Raw genomic sequence first — 18,382 nt, forward strand, 5'->3', positions numbered from 1 at the left:
AACATTGATGTGATCGTCGAACCCGAAAAGAATATTGTCCAGTTCCGGTTAGAAGCAAGCATTTCTCCAGGTAATGCGAGGTTTTATAACTTATAAGAAAAAAGGAAAAATCTTTTTATTAAAAAATGTTTTTGAAACCTTCAATTTTTTTGGGATTTCTCCCAGTAATGGATATTCAAAGGTTCATGGGTTTGAATCCATAATAATTTGTGTATAATTTGTTATCATTTTAATAGGGCTGTTATGTGCTGGGAATCTCAGCTTATAGAGCGCTGGGAATTCAAATTGAGGAATATAATGGTTCAATTCCTAGCCCAGCCACATAAGCTGTGTTCAGATTGTTCCAGAAAGTATTCCTTGGGCCATTCTTCCTCTTATTCAAGAAGAGCACTTTTTAGTTACTGACCTAAATATGGCCTCTAATTGATGGAAAACCGACAGTCCAAAAAAGTGTACGTAGCATAACTGGAAGCCGAGATATACTTAGTACTACTGAAATCAGTGGAAATTATTCCACACAAACAACACAAATATATATCTGATTACTGAAAAATCATTAATATTTTTCAGCATGAACTTGTGTGTGTATGTGTTTTTTAATGGCATTTTTGTGGACATTTTGTGGATTTCTGATTTTGGAAAAAAAGAATTAATGCCATGAATAAAAATGATTTAAAAGTCAGTATGTGCATCGAGTCATTGTTAAAAACTCAGTTTGAACATGAAAAATGTAAGAATAGTTTACTGACAAAAATATTGTTAAAAAAGTATTAAAAAAACTATCAAACAAACATAATTTTAGATGAGACTTGTCTGTGTTATTTACTATAGGAAATCACCTTATTTTAAGAAGTCCCAGTAACCAGTGTCCAACAGGATTCAGACTTAATCCAGAGGGACCATACTGTCAAGGTGAGTATTGGTCTGTTGGTCTGGACACTTTAGCAGCTTGGTACTCATGACATCAGTTGAACACCAGTTGGATACATAGACAAGAGAATATTAAGAATTTATGTTGATATGTGAACACTTAAGTTCATGAAATGATTTATTTTGTCAAATTGTGATAAAAATCGAAGTGTGTGTGGATCGGCTATTTGATTGTAAATTATAATGTAAATATTTAAAAAATAAAATTTAAAGTTTTTTACTACAGACTCATATTAAGTTCAAATAATGTAATAATTATTATAATTATTGAATAAAAAATTTATATAGGACAAAAACATGTCCTTCAACTTATTTTCTTTAATTCTTTAAAACAATTATTGTTCAGTTACATAGCAACAATATGAGCATACACTATACATGTCCTTTATTTTACCCTTTTACAAAGACTGAGATGTTCCATAAATACTTTTAATTTTTAGTGGTAACTTAGCAACACAATATAGATATCCAGTATCCATGTTGTTTCTTCCTTAGACGATGATGAGTGTCGCCGGTTGCAGCCCTGCTCCCACCTCTGCCACAACTCCGCTGGCAGCTACTACTGCTCATGTTCGCCTGGTTACACACTGGACGTTGATGGAAGACAGTGTATCGGTAATATTGCTGACAGATGGAACTATTGCAGTCACTTGACACAGTCTGACATTTAAAAAAAGTCTGTATGTTAAAATGAATTTAGCCGTGTGATGTTTGTTCTTCACTGCCAAACAAGTTCAACCAAATTCTCTTATTTTTGGGACATACGTAACAATTTATACTGTTTTTGATTCAGATCTCAATAAATGATCAACTCTACTGTTTCAGATATCAATGAATGCTCCACTCTACTGTTTCAGATATCAATGAATGCTCCACTGTACTCTTTCAGATATCAATGAATGCTCCACTCTACTGTTTCAGATATCAATGAATGCCCCACTCTACTGTTTCAGATATCAATGAATGCTCCACTCTACTGTTTCAGATATCAATGAATGCTCCACTCTGCTGTTTCAGATATCAATGAATGTTCAACTCTGCTGTATCAGATATCGATGAATGCTCAACTCTACTGTTTCAGATATCAATGAATGCTCCACTCTGCTGTTTCAGATATCAATGAATGCTCCACTCTGCTGTTTCAGATATCAATGAATACTATACTGTTTCAGATATCAATGAATGCCCCACTCTACTGTTTCAGATATCAATGAATGCTCCACTCTGCTGTTTCAGATATAAATGAATACTCTACTGTTTCAGATATCAATGAATGATCCCCTCTACTGTTTCAGATATCAATGGATGCTCCACTCTACTGTTTCGGATATCAATGAATGCTCCACTCAACTGTTTCAGATATCAATGAATGCTCCACTCTACTGTTTCAGATATCAATGAATTCTCCACTCTACTGTTTCAGATATCAATGAATGCTCCACTCAAATGTTTCAGATATCAATGAATGCTCCACTCTACTGTTTCAGATATCAATGAATGCCCCACTCTACTGTTTCAGATATCAATGAATGCTCTACTCTACTGTTTTAGATATCAATGAATGCTCCACTCTACTATTTCAGATATCAATGAATGCTCCACTCTACTGGATCCATGCCCCCGTGGTCAGCAGTGTGTGAACTCGATTGGTTCGTACACGTGCTCCATGAAATGTAGACGGGGCATGAGACTCTCTGATGACAGGCTGAGATGTGAAGGTGAGATTTGTGACCTTCAAGTTGCAATGGTTATTATCTATACTACTGACCTGATAAAGCATATAATATTAGTGGTTAAATGACCTTGAAGTTTCTATAGCAACTTGATATACTACAATTAATATTATGACTTATGATAAAGCATATAATATAAGAATTTAAATGACCCTTAAGGTAGTATTTCTAGTAGATTATGATCTAGACAATGATTTATTGGGTTTAAAAGACAGGTCACATGGTCAGATTATCCAACCAGAATGCAGCAGGTACAATAGAATCCATAAAGTTGTTTTAAATAATTATTTAAAAGAGGATCATCTATGTTTTGTCATTCATCAAAGTGTAGATATTCCACTGCAACTCCAAAGCAAGAAGTTCTGTATTGTTTTGTTGTATTGTTTTAGGCATTGATGACAATGTATGTATTGTATTGTTGTAGACATTGATGACAATGTCTGTATTGTATTGTTGTACTGTTGTAGACATTGATGAGAATGTCTGTGTTGTATTGTTGTAGACATTGATGAGAATGTCAGTATTGTATTGTTGTAGACATTGATGAGAATGTCTGTATTGTATTGTTGTAGACATTGATGAGTGTGATGTACCCCGTTCCCCGTGTGAACAAGTGTGCGCCAACTCTCCAGGGACCTATGTGTGCAGCTGCAGACAGGGGTTTGAACTTGTAGCCAGCGGCAGATGTACGGGTGAGGACTTGTACCATTGTCAATAAGTCTGGTTGGGACACAATAAATAACTGTTGGATGAAGTATAATAGGCTGTTGTACTTGACACAGTTGCAGACAGCTTACGTGTGTAATATACTGTAAATCCCCACCCTCTAAAAGTGGATGCATCAAAGGTATTTAACAATATATAAATTGCCGGATTGAGCACCGTGGAGCCCATAGGCAGTGAAACGTTTTGGGCCTATGCCTGGGCTCCTAGTTGGCCTAGAGCCTACTAGAATGCCAGTGTCTGCCAAATCGATTTCACTTGTTAAATTAGTGGCAAGACATAAAATGTAACATCTAATGTCCTTTCATAGGTATAAAATGTCATTATGATACTGTAATGCCAACACGACATTATAATTATTATAATAAGAATTTAAGAAAAATTATTTCGTCAAGGTCTCATGGGATCCCTAAAAGTTGTGGAGCTGAATATAAATGCTAGTTCTTTTAAACTAACAACTCCCAATTTACTGTACCTTTAAATATTTACTATCTATCCCCAGATGTGGATGAGTGCAAGGTGAAGACAGATGCATGTCCTCGAGGCCAGGAGTGAATCAACTCTGTAGGAAGCTACAAGTGTGCAGTACGCTGTCCCAAAGGCTATGAGATGGTGATAGGAGGGTGTGCAGGTATGGATGTCGTTTAAGTTTAAATGTCTTTCATACAGCTCTTTTTTACAAAAAGTCTTAAGTCTTATTGAAACAACCTCAAGTATATTTCCTTGGTAGAACAGGTACTGGTGTCTTTAGAGAAGCTCTAGGGAATCCTCCTACATAGGGGATCGAATCTGTGACATCATGACACCATGTCCACTATGCTTTTAAAACTTTGGCCTTAAACCGTAACAACATAAAAATACTTAATTATGAACACATTTATTATCCCCAGCCATAGGCGGAGGGCTATTGTTTTGGCGTTGTCCGTCCGTCCGTCTGTCCGGCACTTTTGTGTCTGGAGCCATATCTTTGAAGTGCTTTGGCGGATTTCATTGAAACTTGGTATGAGTATGTTTATGGATAAGAGGATGATGCACGCCAAATGGCATTGTAAACCATCTGTTAATAACAGAGTTATGGCCCTTTGTATCTTGAAAAAATGCTTTTTTGTGTCTGGAGCCATATCTTGGAAGTGCTTTGGCGGATTTCATTGAAACTTGGTATGAGTATATATATGGATAAGAGGATGATGCACCCCAAATGGCATTGTACAGCATCGGTTAATAACGGAGTTATGGCTCTTTGTATCTTGGAAAAATGCTTTTTTTGTGTGTTTCCAGAAAACTTTTGTGTCCAGAAGTATATTGGCGGGGGATATGAATTCAATGAATTTGCTTGTTCCTGAATAGTTTTGCATTCATTATCAGGTGTTATATTGTTCATCACTTTATGGTGCCTCTTTTAGCATTCAATCATTCTTTCATATACTTGACATTTTAAATAATAATTGAACATATATTTTTATTTAGTTCTAAATTATATAAATCTTCTGTAAATGAATTAATCGACCAACCAAACATTCAACAATTTCATTACCAGTCATACACTAATTAAGGTATTTTATTTTGTTCATCATGAAGACGTGGATGAATGCAGGACCAATCAGCATCGCTGCTACTACAACCAGAAGTGTGTCAACACGGAGCCCGGATACAAGTGTGTGTGTCCACGGGGCTACAGGTTGGCAGGCCCTGGAACGCCATGCTTTGGTACGGGTTTGCACATGGCTTATATAAACACTGAGAAGTAGTCCCCAGGGCATCTTCCTACATATTAGTCTGGCTCTGGGAAAATGGGGCTTAATGCATTTGCTTAAAGTATCGTCCAGTTTAGCCTGTGCAGGATGACAATTAACACTTTTGTGGAATTCTTTGTTTAAAAGAAGTCGCTTGTAAACAAATATCCAGTGTAGACGGAAAGTGTCATCCCAAATTAGCCTGCGCAGACTGCACAGGATTATCTGGGACAACACTAAATGCACATGCTTTAAGTCCTTCTTTCTCAGATCAATGCTCATATTTTCATAGTTTTAATTGTTATAATGAAGTGAAAGTTTATTTTTGAAAATATGGAAGCATCTGCCAGTTGTCCCTTTTTAAGTTTATTAAGTTTTTCTTTGTTATAGTTTTTATGGTATAAACATGGGATGTCAACTGTCCTATACTAATTAATTAAAAAAACAAACAATGACAGCATCATAATGTTGGACGCTGTGTGGATCACAGGGAATGGAAGTATATACAGCCTTGTATTTGAGGATGTAACTGCAAACCTGGATGTCGAAAGTGATTTACCGAGTCTTTTAACAACATTTGCCGAACAGAAACTGTTATATGCTCGTCCTTAAAGCTGACTAAGAATGCATGATGATTGGCGGAAGGCATATGCAGTGTTATATTTCTTGCTAACCTCAGTTTCTGCTGCTAGATTATATTAGCCGCGTTATGCGAAAATGGGTCTTATGCCACATGCAGCCAGGTAGGCTCCAGATCAGCCTGACCTTCTGGCAGTCTGGTCAGGAGCTTTACTCTGTACACTGTAAAATTATCCGGTGTTTTGTTGTCTGATGAGGGGACAGGTAGCTACTGACCAGACTGCGCAGATGTGCTGGCAGGTCTTGAACTACACAGGTCGTTTACAGCATACAACCAAGTTTTGCATGACATGGATCATATGTCTCCTTTGCTTAGAAGGATGAACACATGATGTTAGGAAGATATTCATGGTCCAGTGCATGCTATTTTAAACTCAACAATTATTTTATATCTATAAAGCAGATAAAATTCTGGTAAATGCCACTGTTTCCTTATGACTGAGTGTTATTGTTGGGAAATGTCTCAATGCCTCCTTTGATGATTCAGATGTTTGGCACACAACTGTGACCTGTAAATTAAGCTCAATTTTTAGCTGGGGTGTTTTCTGAGAAAACCGGAGGTATTGTCATAGCCAGTTCGTCGTCCAGCAGCTGTGGTCTGCCTTCCGTGTCATGCTAAAACCTTAACATTGGCTCTTAAATCAAAGTGTGTCTACCTACAACTTTGAAACTTCATATGTAGCTGCACATTGATGAGTTCTACATGCCACACCCATTTTTGGGTCACTAGGTCAAAGGTCAAGGTCACTGTGACCTATAATATAAAACTTTAACATAGGCTCTAAAATCAAAGTGCTTCCACCTACTATCCGATCACCTTACTGGCTGGGATTACTTGGTAGAAATCCTTAAAATGTAAGTATTCTATCTACAGATGCATAGTCTCTCAGATGAGTTCTTCTCGCCACTTACCTTTCTTTCTTTTCTTCTGACAAGCTTTCATTTATTCAAAACTGAACCCACAGCCGAGCGTTGGAACGTGCTATGCGGTGCTCTTGTTTTTACTTGTAAGCACTCTCCTGATCAATTCTTATTTGTTGGGGCTGTCCCAAAAAAATTTCTATTTATAACAGAGTTCCCCTACCTTCAATCAAATTGCCAAAAATGGCCTGAAAAACTTTAGCATATGAAGAAAGAATGTTGCATAGGGTTTTTATTTCTGTAATTAAACCAGATAATTTAAGTGAGAAATAACTTATGCATAATAATAAATAAACAAATAGTTAATGCAAAATCAGAAGTAAGGCCCTCCCTATTTTCTTTGGAGATGATATTGGAAACAAACACCATAGTGTTGGACCTTAGTGAGCACGGCTAACTTGATGTTGTATAACATTGGAAACAACTAACATATTGTTCGGCCTTATTGTGTACAGCTAACTTTCTGTTGTATAACACAGACATAGATGAGTGTGAAGAGACGCCAGAAGTGTGTGCATACCAGTGTGAGAACACTCACGGCGGATACGAGTGTCTATGTGCTCCTGGACAAGTCAGACTTGCAGACCGGAAATCATGTGCCGGTTAGCTCCTATAGGCACTTCCTGTCTCTTGGTGATGATTAAAAAATTCTAGACTAATAAATAAAATGGGCTGTCTCATTTATTTTATGATTTATTTTGTTCATTTTTGCCTTTAAATAAACTTGCCTTGTAGAGCAAAATAGCAGAATGCTTCATTGTATTAGTTTTATTTTCATCTAGTATTTAGTCTGTCATTTTACCATTTAGATTAGCGTGCATTTTGTTTATACGTGTCTTGTTCTGTGAAAGCTGGTCATAATGCATGTGCGTAAAGTGTGGTCCCAGATTAACCTGTGCAGTCCGCACAGGCTAATCTGGGATGACACTTTACGCACATGCAGTAAGCCCAATTTTCTCAGAACAAGACACATATTTGCTTTGCTTGTTTCCTTTTTATTTGCTTGCTCCTCTACCCGCCTTCTTTTGCTCTGCCTTGCAGGCCTTGAATTTATTGACCAACCAACCATTCATGATGTCAGCAGCCTGAGAGCAAACCCCTACACCCTCAGTAAAACACTTCACAGCTCCTCTGATACTGTCAATGAAACGCGTCATAGCAACGCAAACCCTGCTCGAGGGGCAACAACAGACAGCACTAGCACAAAGAGTGCGGCACGTTTGGAAGTTCCCACCGTTGCCCCTAGCAATGGCTATGGCACTGAACAAGGTCAAGGTCATGTTCTTCAAGGTCAGGTTGTTCGACACACCGACCCTGTGAATGGTTTTGGGGCAGAGGTTGAGTGGATTGAAGTGTATGAGAAGAAACAGAAACGGAATAAAAAAGAAAAGAACAAGGACCAAATGGAAAAAAACAGGAAGAAAGCAAAGCGAGGACGCTTGACTAAGAAGTGTACTGAGGGCTTTGTGTTACATACTGGATCTAAGGAGTGCCTAGGTAGAGAATGTGTGGAATTTGAAAACAAATGTATTAAATTATTGTGTGCAGATATACCTTGTTGTTATCTGGATCGCCATGTAAGGATTTAATGTATACATCTTCAGAATCATAATGTCTGTATTGGTAACAATATCATAGATCGGTGAAAAACATGAGAATCTTTTCTTCCATATAATATATATGACGAGCCTCCTCCCCCAAACCCACCATTCTCTTGATAATTTAGAGACACTTGGGTACACTCCTCTGGCTTTTCCGACAGGACACTTGGATATACTCCTCTGACTTATCCAACGGGACACTTGGGTATACTCATCTGGCTTATCCAACGGGACACTTGGGTTGCTCCTCTGACTTATCCAACGGGACACTTTGGTATGCTCCTCTGACTTATCCAACGGGACACTTGGGTATACTCCTCTGGCTTATCCAACGGGACACTTGGGTATGCACCTCTGACTTATCCAACGGGACACTTGGGTATACTCCTCTGGCTTATCCAATCGGACACTTGGGTATACTCCTCTGGCTTATTCAATGGGACACGTGGGTATACTCCTCTGGCTTATCCAACGGGATACTTGGGTACACTCCTCTGGCTTATCCAACGGGACACTTGGGTATACTCCTCTGGCTTATCCAACGGGACACTTGGGTGTACTCCTCTGGCTTATCTAACGGGACACTTGGGTATACTCCTCTGACTTGTCCAACGGGACACTTGGGTATACTCCTCTGGCTTATCCAACGGGACACTTGGGTATACTCCTGGCTTATCCAACGGGACACTTGGGTATACTCCTCTGGCTTATCCAATATGACACTTGGGTATACTCCTCTGGCTTATCCAACAGGACACTTGAGTATGCTCCTCTGGCTTATCCAACGGGACACTTGGGTGTACTCCTCTGGCTGATCCAACGGGACACTTGGGTATACTCATCTGGCTTATCCAACGGGACACTTGGGTATGCTCTTCTGACTTATCCAACGGGACACTTGGGTATACTCCTCTGGTATGCACGTCTGACTTATCAAACAGGACACTTGGGTAAAGTCCTCTGGCTTATCCAACAGGACACTTGGGTATGCTCCTCTGGCTTATCCAACGGGACACTTGGGTATACTCCTCCGGCTTATCCAACGGGACACTTGGGTATACTCCTCTGGCTTATCCAACGGGACACTTGGGTGTACTCCTCTGGCTTATCCAACGGGACACTTGGGTATACTCATCTGGCTTATCCAACAGGACACTTGGGTATGCTCCTCTGACTTATCCAACGGGACACTTGGATATACTCCTCTGGCTTATCCAACGGGACACTTGGGTATGCACCTCTGACTTATCCAACGGGACACTTGGGTATGCTTCTCTGACTTATCTAACGGGACACTTTGGTACACTCCTCTGGCTTATCCACAGGACATTTGGGTGTACTCCTCTGGCTTATCCAACGGGACACTTGGGTATACTCCTCTGGCTTATCCAACAGGACACTTTGGTATACTCATCTGGCTTGTCCAACGGGACACTTGGATGTACTCCTCTGGCTTATCCAACGGGACACTTGTTTATACTCCTCTGAATTATCCAGCGGGACACTTGGGTATACTCCTCTGGCTTATCCAACGGGACACTTTGGTATATTCCTCTGGCTTATCCAACGGGACACTTAGGTATACTCATCTGGCTTATCCAACAGGACACTTGGGTATGCTCCTCTGACTTATCCAACGGGACACTTGGGTATACTCCTCTGGCTTATCCAACGGGACAGTTGGGTATGCACCTCTGACTTATCCAACGGGACACTTTGGTATGCTCCTCTGACTTATCTAACGGGACACTTGGGTATACTCCTCTGGCTTATCCAATGGGACACTTGGGTATGCACCTCTGACTTATCCTATGGGACACTTGGGTATACTCCTCTGGCTTATCCAATGGGACACTTGGGTATACTCCTCTGGCTTATCCAATGGGACACTTAGGTATACTCCTCTGGCTTATCCAATTGTATACTTGGGTATACTCCTCTGGCTTATCCAACGAGACACTTGGGTACACTCCTCTGGCTTATCCAACGGGACACTTGGGTATACTCCTCTGACTTATCCAACGGGACACTTGGGTATACTCCTCTGGCTTATCCAACGGGACACTTGGGTATGCACCTCTGACTTATCCAACGGGACACTTGGGTATACTCCTCTGGCTTATCCAATGGGACACTTGGGTAAACTCCTCTGGCTTATTCAATGGGACACTTGGGTATACTCCTCTGGCTTATCCAACGGGATACATGGGTACACTCCTCTGCCTTATCCAACGGGACACTTGGGTATACTCCTCTGGCTTATCCAACGGGACACTTGGGTGTACTCCTCTAGCTTATCCAACGGGACACTTGGGTATACTCCTCTGGCTTGTCCAACGGGACACTTGGGTATACTCCTCTGGCTTATCCAACGGGACACTTGGGTATACTCCTGGCTTATCCAACGGGACACTTGGGTATACTCCTCTGGCTTATCCAATGGGACACTTGGGTAGACTCCTCTGGCTTATCCAACGGAACACTTGAGTATGCTCCTCTGGCATATCCAACGGGACACTTGGGTGTACTCCTCTGGCTTATCCAACGGGACACTTGGGTATACTCATCTGGCTTATCCAACGGGACACTTGGGTATGCTCTTCTGACTTATCCAATGGGACACTTGGGTATATTCCTCTGGCTTATCCAACGGGAAACTTTTGTATGCACTTCTGACTTATCCAACAGGACACTTGGGTATACTCCTCTGGCTTATCCAACGGGACACTTAGGTATGCTCCTCTGTCTTATCCAACGGGACACTTGGGTATACTCCTCTGGCTAATCCAACGGGACACTTTGGTATACTCCTCTGGCTTATCCAACGGGACACTTGGGTATGCACCTCTGACTTATCCTATGGGACACTTGGGTATACTCGTCTGGCTTATCAAATGGGACACTTGGGTATACTCCTCTGGCTTATCCAATGGGACACTTGGGTATACTCCTCTGGCTTATCCAATTGGATACTTGGGTACACTCCTCTGGCTTATCCAACGGGACACTTGGGTATACTCCTCTGACTTATCCAACGGGACACTTTGGTATGCTCCTCTGACTTATCCAACGGGACACTTGGGTATACTCCTCTGGCTTATCCAACGGGACACTTGGGTTTGCACCTCTGACTTATCCAACGGGACACTTGGGTATACTCCTCTGGCTTATCCCATGGGACACTTGGGTATACTCCTCTGGCTTATTCAATGGGACACTTGGGTATACTCCTCTGGCGTATCCAACGGGATACTTGGGTACACTCCTCTGGCTTATCCAACGGGACACTTGGGTATACTCCTCTGGCTTGTCCAACGGGACACTTGGGTATACTCCTCTGGCTTATCCAACGGGACACTTGGGTATACTCCTCTGGCTTATCCAACGGGACACTTGGGTATACTCCTCTGGCTTATCCAACGGGACACTTGGGTATACTCCTCTGACTTATCCTATGGGACACTTGGGTATACTCCTCTGGCTTATCCAACGGGACACTTGGGTATACTCCTCTGGCTTATCCAACGGGACACTTGGGTATACTCCTCTGACTTATCCTACGGGACACTTGGGTATGCTCCTTTGACTTATCCAACGGGACACTTGGGTATACTCCTCTGGCTTATCCAACGGGACACTTTGGTATGCTCCTCTGACTTATCCAACAGGACACTTGGGTATACTCCTCTGACTTATCCAACGGGACACTTGGGTATGCTCCTTTGACTTATCCAATGGGACACTTGGGTACACTCCTCTGGCTTATCCAACGGGACACTTGGGTATACTCCTTTGACTTATCCAACGGGACACTTGGGTATGCTCCTCTGACTTATCCAACGGGACACTTGGGTATATTCCTCTGGCTTATCTAACGGGACACTTGGGTATGCACCTCTGACTTATCCAACGGGACACTTGAGTATACTCCTCTGGCTTATCCAACGGGACACTTTGGTACACTCCTCTGGCTTATCCAACGGGACACTTTGGTACACTCCTCTGGCTTATCCTACGGGACACTTTGGTACACTCCTCTGGCTTATCTAACGGGACACTTGGGTATACTCCTCTGGCTTATCCAACGGGACACTTGGGTATACTCCTCTGGCTTATCCAACGCTTACTTCTTGAGTTTAAGGTATATGTAAACTAAAGGTGCATTACAGGTGTGAAATGTTATTGTTCCTGCTTTCAGATATTGACGAGTGTACAGAAGACCCCGGGGTGTGTCAGCACAACTGTACAAACACTGTGGGGGGCTACAACTGTACGTGTCCCCCGGGCTACCGTATATCCAAGGATAAACGCACCTGTGAAGGTAAGCACTCTAATTTTAATTAAATATGTGTTCTCGTACCAAGCAGAAAACAAGCAGAACCTCAATCTTGCAATGTGTGTGTATATTTCCATGACAAAGGTGCATTTCATGTTAAGGTAGTGATTTCTAGTTCAACAAGGCACGAGTTTACTGGAGGTTGCGTGTTGATCAGTCCAAATTAGGGACCAAATGATCAATTAGGTTACAACTTAAATTATGAGCTAACCAGTTACCCACTTAAATGTGAATTTTACCAAAAGTTAAAGAACAAAGTTTGAAGGGAAAATTAGTTATACAGAAATAATGCCTTAATAATTGTAACAAATTAGTAAAATAGTGTTTCTGTAAAAAAAGAAAAGAAATTGTTTACAATTAATGTATAAACACCATAATTAGTAATGCTGGTCTGATTTGAAATATCTGGAATGTTCATATAACAGGGAATTTTTCTCAAGAATGATTGGATTTAATTTAAAAAAAAAAGAAAAAATCAACAACAATACTCATCAGACAAATGATTTAAAATAATGAATGCTTTTATTTCAGAATTTACAGTGTAATTAATTTTTGTAGCTAACAAATATGATTTACTGGGTTGGTGCAGTTTACATGTATTTATTATTTCTGATCAAGACAAAATTAAACTAAAAAATATGGCGGTAACAGTTTCAGGCAGATATGGTGTCTGCCAAGCAATCAACAAGTACCGCTTTTGATCCCCACATTTTTGGAACATATTCAAGTTTTTCTGTGAAGACACTAATTACTGATTATATCCAAGAAACAGACTTGTCAGGGTCTCAATTATCTTACAGCTTATCATGAAAAAATAAATATGGTTAAATTCATCTATAATGATTTGTTGTTGTTTTTTGTTCTTTAATTATTTATGGTACTTTAACATTTTGCAGACGTGAATGAATGCATCGAGTTTGAAATCAACTGCGGGCGTGAGAAGATGTGCTTTAATACATTGGGAGAGTTCACGTGCATCGACGTCCCCTGTCCAAGGGGCTACCAGCGGGACCCCATCACAAAGTAGGTTACCATACACTACCAAGTAGGTAACCATACAGTACCAAGTAGGTTACCATACACCACCAAGTAGGTCACCATACACTCGATTGATTATGTGTTGATCCATTCAGAAAACTAGATGTAACCCCCTCACTTAGTCATGACACATTTCTTGTTCTCATGTTTACATATTGAATATTGAATTGCTTATCTTATAATGGTTCCATAGAAGAAGTAATAGTGTTTAAATAATTTGGTTATAATAGTAATATTTGTAACAAAGCTTATTTTTGAATTTGACTTTTTGATGATGAACAAACACAAATGGAAATAAAGGGGCCTGTATATTTTATTATTTCAAAAACGGTGAAGTTATCAAGTATTTCAACGTATCCTTATGTAACAATGTAGTGATGTGTTTCTAAAAATATTTGTGTGCAGAATATTCTCTTACCGTTTGAGATTCATCAGAAAATAATTTTACAATATTGTCTAGACCTAATAATTTCATGAATATATGTTCCAACTTAACTAGTCTGTTTCACTCAAACCAACCATTTAATATTTTACAGTAACTGTGTCCTTGAATGCATAGACGCCGAGATTGCCTGCCCACAGTCCTCAAAGTTTGCAGACATCATCGAATTCCGAACTCTGGCGTTGCCTAGCGGCGTCTTAGCACAACAAGATCTGATCCGCCTGACTGCGTACAACCAAAACAACGAGATTCTACACAGGACAGTTTTCACAATTCTGGAGAATGATGTGCTTATACCATTCCAGATCCGGCTGGAGGACGGGATAGGTATCGTGTACACGCCCCGCGTCCTTGAAGACAGCCGACTGTACAAGATCAAGGTGCAGGCCAAGTCATTTGACAATGTGAAGGACAGTATCCAGTACCAGACAACATTCATGATTCATATCTCGGTGTCCGCTTTTCCGTATTGATAATTTTAGGAATTACCATGTTTTTATTTCCAATATGGTCTGTTTTCTTTTGCCTCTCTGTATTTAATGTTAATTAAACAGTTCTCAGTAATGATAATTCAGTTCTCAGTAATGATAATTTTATGTAAAGCTATTGTCTGGTTCTTTTTATTCATTAATGTAATTTTTAGATCACCTGGTGATAAGGTGCACATGGCAACTACCATGATCTTGTTTTGTATGTCTTGCATTATTTTCATTCAAACAATATCTCTTCCTAATCTTGTTACCAAATATTGAGAAGATCCTTGGTTGGCCCTCTTGAAAAAAAATCAAATCAATTCTGTATTTTGCCTATGTAGGTCACCAAAGCTAAAAATAGAAGATTAAAGAAGTGGATTAAAAAAAAAACAAAGCTGAAACCACAAAGCTTATGGCTGCAATGTTGGTTTGTGACTGCCCTTTAAGTACCTTTACAAAGATTCTGGAAGAAAGAAGCTTTGTCAAAACAGGCAATATACACATATATTGAAAATAACTTCCAAAAACTATAAAACCACACATAAAAAACCTTTGATCTTTAGCATTTAACAAGGGGTGCTGGTCCTCTACTCTTTCTTGTAGGTTCAAAACTGGCCATGCACCAGATGTCACATTTTTATACACCTGCCGTTCAAAACTTTTACTAAGGTGAGCTATCTAGGGCCTTGTTACCTCTGTTGTTTAAAATGATAATTGGTCACCATTTAAGTCTACATTATACCCATGTTACTACTTAAGATATTTACCGTTAGAATAAACCCCTTACCAAACTGACTTACTCCCGCTTATTTTCGAAGTATTAGGGAGTTATATGCGGCCGTCACTAAAACGCTTATGGATTATGCATACAATATAGATAACGTTGAAAACTGCATACGATATGAACAAAGAAGGAAATTGCATACGATATGGACAAAGAAGGAAAATGCAGACGGGCTTTAATAAAATGGATTTAAATCATTATTTACACGTCACTAAGATGCGCAACACTTGTAAATGTGATATTTTATTAAATATAGTAGCATTATTATCCATTATTATCCATAGTACCGATAGTTTAATCAACAAGAAAATATTTAAAACCGGTTGAAGTCCGTGGGTACCGGTAATATGTTACGGGTGTAATTTTTCGGTGTTTTTTTTTCTTTGCAATTTCATATACAATTAAAAAAGACAGGAAATGTATAGGTATTTCTGCGTTTTTATATAAATGACACGCAGACGATATAGAGAACGCTAAAAACTAATATATATTTCCACTTTTTTTAAAGAATTAACGCACACAATCCATGTTCTAAGAAAAACAACACAAAACATCTAACTTAATGATTAATATCCGGTCACACGTGTCATATGGCTCCAACAGGTGTTAACATTTTCTATACTGGTCTCGAAAAATATCCACAATCCCCCTGCGCGACACCATAGCAGAAGTGTAGAATATACTTACTCTGCAGTACTTGTGTTTTTATAGCAAAATTTTTTTCCCCCACTTTTTGCCCTTAATACACAAGTTAAGTGTCAGCAGAGCTGGCAGGTGGACTCCATAGTATTCGAGTTAAGACACCCCATGCTAATTAATATCCATCAATTTCCGCAACAATTATCAGTTTGATGTGACGATAATCTAGAATGTGTTACAAATGCTGTCGTTTTTTAACAACTCGATTTGTATCTAAGAACAGAGTTTAAATGTATAAATAACTGTAAATCATTGTATTTATTATTTAAATAAGAACATAAATTAATTTTGTATATTACTCGCCGACGGGAATAAGATAGATGTACATTGCTTATACATCTTCTCATTATGTATACACACACAATAACATTTATCTGTCAACAAAATAATTGGTTAGATTTACAGCCACTAAAAATAAAATTTTAACACAAAAAGAGAAGTGCCGTCTGTTCGGAAGTGTGTAATGACCGTACAATATGATTTATTTGTTTAAAAAAAAAATATGTGGTAAGAATCCGAGCACCTAGGACTATAAAACAACAGAACAGCTACGAGAATTTAAATTCCAGTTAGAGCATAATGTGCTATATGTTATAAGATATATGTATAATATAATATAACATTTTTAGCAGTATAGTTCTTACCCCGCACATTTAAAACGACAGTCAATATATATTTATTTAATGAAACAATATTAGAACGTTGGAATAAAATACTAGAGACTCGATCTGTGAAAAGGGGTTTAATGTACATGTGCGTAAAGTGTCGTCCTAGAATAGACTGTGCTGTCCGCACAGGCTAATTAGGGACGACACTTTCCACATAAACTCGACTTTTGCTTAGAAGAGACTTTCGTTAAACGAAAAATGTCATAAAAGCGGAAAGTGTCGTCCCTGATTAGACTGTGCGGACTCCACAGACTAATATGGGACGAATCTGTACGCACATGCATTTAAACTCATTTTCACAGAGCAGGGCTCATTATGTATTTGCTAATATTTATTTCAAATGTTTCGAATGTGCATTTTCCTGTTGCTCATATGGAATAATAAATATAATTCAAAGTTTTCAAAGTATATAGGCAAGCTGTTAGTTAACATGGTAACTAATTGAATAAGGGCATACTCGAAATGGTAAAAATTTTTCTTCATGTATCTACTTTAAAACGTTAAGCATTTGGTGTAAACTTTTATGTAAAAATAAGATAATTAAATAATAACTTGATAGAACAGTATCTTATTAGTGTTCACAGTTTACAAAACAATAACAATTTGTAATAACTTGTGAGCTTACTTATAAGAGAATGTCACAAATATCAAACAAACAGTAGTCTATACGATAAATCATCGTATATTGTGAAAAAGAGTTGTTACATGAAAAATCTCCAGTATAGGGTAGGTAACATAAAGGTGGGATTATGATAGTGATAATGATAATACTAATAATGATGATTATATCAATCACGGTGATAATGATAGTGATGACTATACAGCTAGGAAGGGCAAATAGTACGATAACACTGAACATTAGGGGTGGTACCTAAGTCATAAGTCTACACATTCAGTTTATTTTACACGCTATGGCATTTCCTATGTACAATACATACATGCACATGCACTTGTGTAGTGATTAAAAACTATTGCAATATCCGTTTCAAAAGTGTAGTATGATTGAACGTACGTAGGTCCCCATACTATAAATAGGGTACTCGCCCATCGAAAGTTTGGGAAGGTAACCGTAGAGAAACTTTTAATCGATTAAATAGTACGATTATACGTTTTATCGAATTAAGTTCATAAAATTGCTAAACGCTAATGTGTACAACTCTTTATGATAGAAAAAGTTTTATAAAATTAAACAAACATCTATATTATAGAACTATTCCGACAATTCGTAGAAATTCTGATGGGTATTTAGGCCAATCAATGTTATTAATTTCCACTTACATAGACAAAAAGTAGGAGCAAAGACCTATCAATATACAAAGATAAGCGTTATCGGGTTATCGCGGATTTTCTCCCGGAGGGAACGAGATTTAGTCACGTGGCCAAAGGCTAGGTACAACGAATAGTTCGTCTGTAACGAGATCGTCAGTAACGTGTCGATTGATTCGCAAAATTTGAACGGTTATCAAATCAAATGAACGTAACTTGCTGGTGTCTTTAGTGGTACAGAATACTGCTTTAAATAATTAAATGACCGATGTAATAAACATAATCTTTATGGTAATAAAATTCTTTAATTAATTTTAATGTCACTAATTCATCGGTTCGAAGAATCATTAAACATTATTTATTCAAAAGTTTTAAGTCAAATAAGCGTCCAATTTT

At 38.8% G+C, this 18,382-nt stretch overlaps 3 protein-coding genes across 4 annotated transcripts in view; 2 read left to right on the forward strand and 1 right to left on the reverse strand.

The window, feature by feature from the left end:
• Nucleotides 1-18,382, forward strand: part of LOC127839489 (collagen alpha-1(XII) chain-like) — a 308,993-nt gene that overhangs the window by 186,812 nt on the left and 103,799 nt on the right. The gene's annotated exons all lie outside the window — the stretch shown is intronic.
• The window catches only part of LOC127839150 (ral guanine nucleotide dissociation stimulator-like 1), a 357,707-nt gene that overhangs the window by 168,874 nt on the left and 170,451 nt on the right, over nt 1-18,382 (reverse strand). The window lies entirely within an intron of this gene.
• On the forward strand, nt 780-14,668 carry LOC127839155 (hemicentin-1-like). Its single transcript, XM_052367395.1, has 11 exons — nt 780-912; nt 1,426-1,545; nt 2,514-2,648; nt 3,236-3,355; nt 3,889-4,017; nt 4,965-5,093; nt 7,159-7,281; nt 7,721-8,176; nt 12,479-12,601; nt 13,513-13,639; nt 14,191-14,668. The coding sequence occupies exons 5-11, from the start codon at nt 3,996-3,998 to the stop codon at nt 14,567-14,569; spliced, it is 1,359 nt and encodes a 452-aa protein (XP_052223355.1). The 5' UTR covers nt 780-912; nt 1,426-1,545; nt 2,514-2,648; nt 3,236-3,355; nt 3,889-3,995; the 3' UTR covers nt 14,570-14,668.

The sequence above is a fragment of the Dreissena polymorpha genome, chromosome 7, assembly GCF_020536995.1.
Source record: "Dreissena polymorpha isolate Duluth1 chromosome 7, UMN_Dpol_1.0, whole genome shotgun sequence".
Taxonomy (NCBI): Eukaryota; Metazoa; Mollusca; class Bivalvia; order Myida; family Dreissenidae; genus Dreissena; species Dreissena polymorpha.

What these genes read in the sequence shown, in the direction of transcription:
- LOC127839155 (XM_052367395.1), top strand. Translation starts at nt 3,996, where the DNA reads ATGGTGATAGGAGGGTGTGCAG. An exon ending in GGATAAACGCACCTGTGAAG is followed by an intron (nt 12,602 to 13,512) that starts GTAAGCACTCTA and finishes AACATTTTGCAG; the next exon opens with ACGTGAATGAATGCATCGAG. An exon ending in CAGCGGGACCCCATCACAAA is followed by an intron (nt 13,640 to 14,190) that starts GTAGGTTACCAT and finishes AATATTTTACAG; the next exon opens with TAACTGTGTCCTTGAATGCA.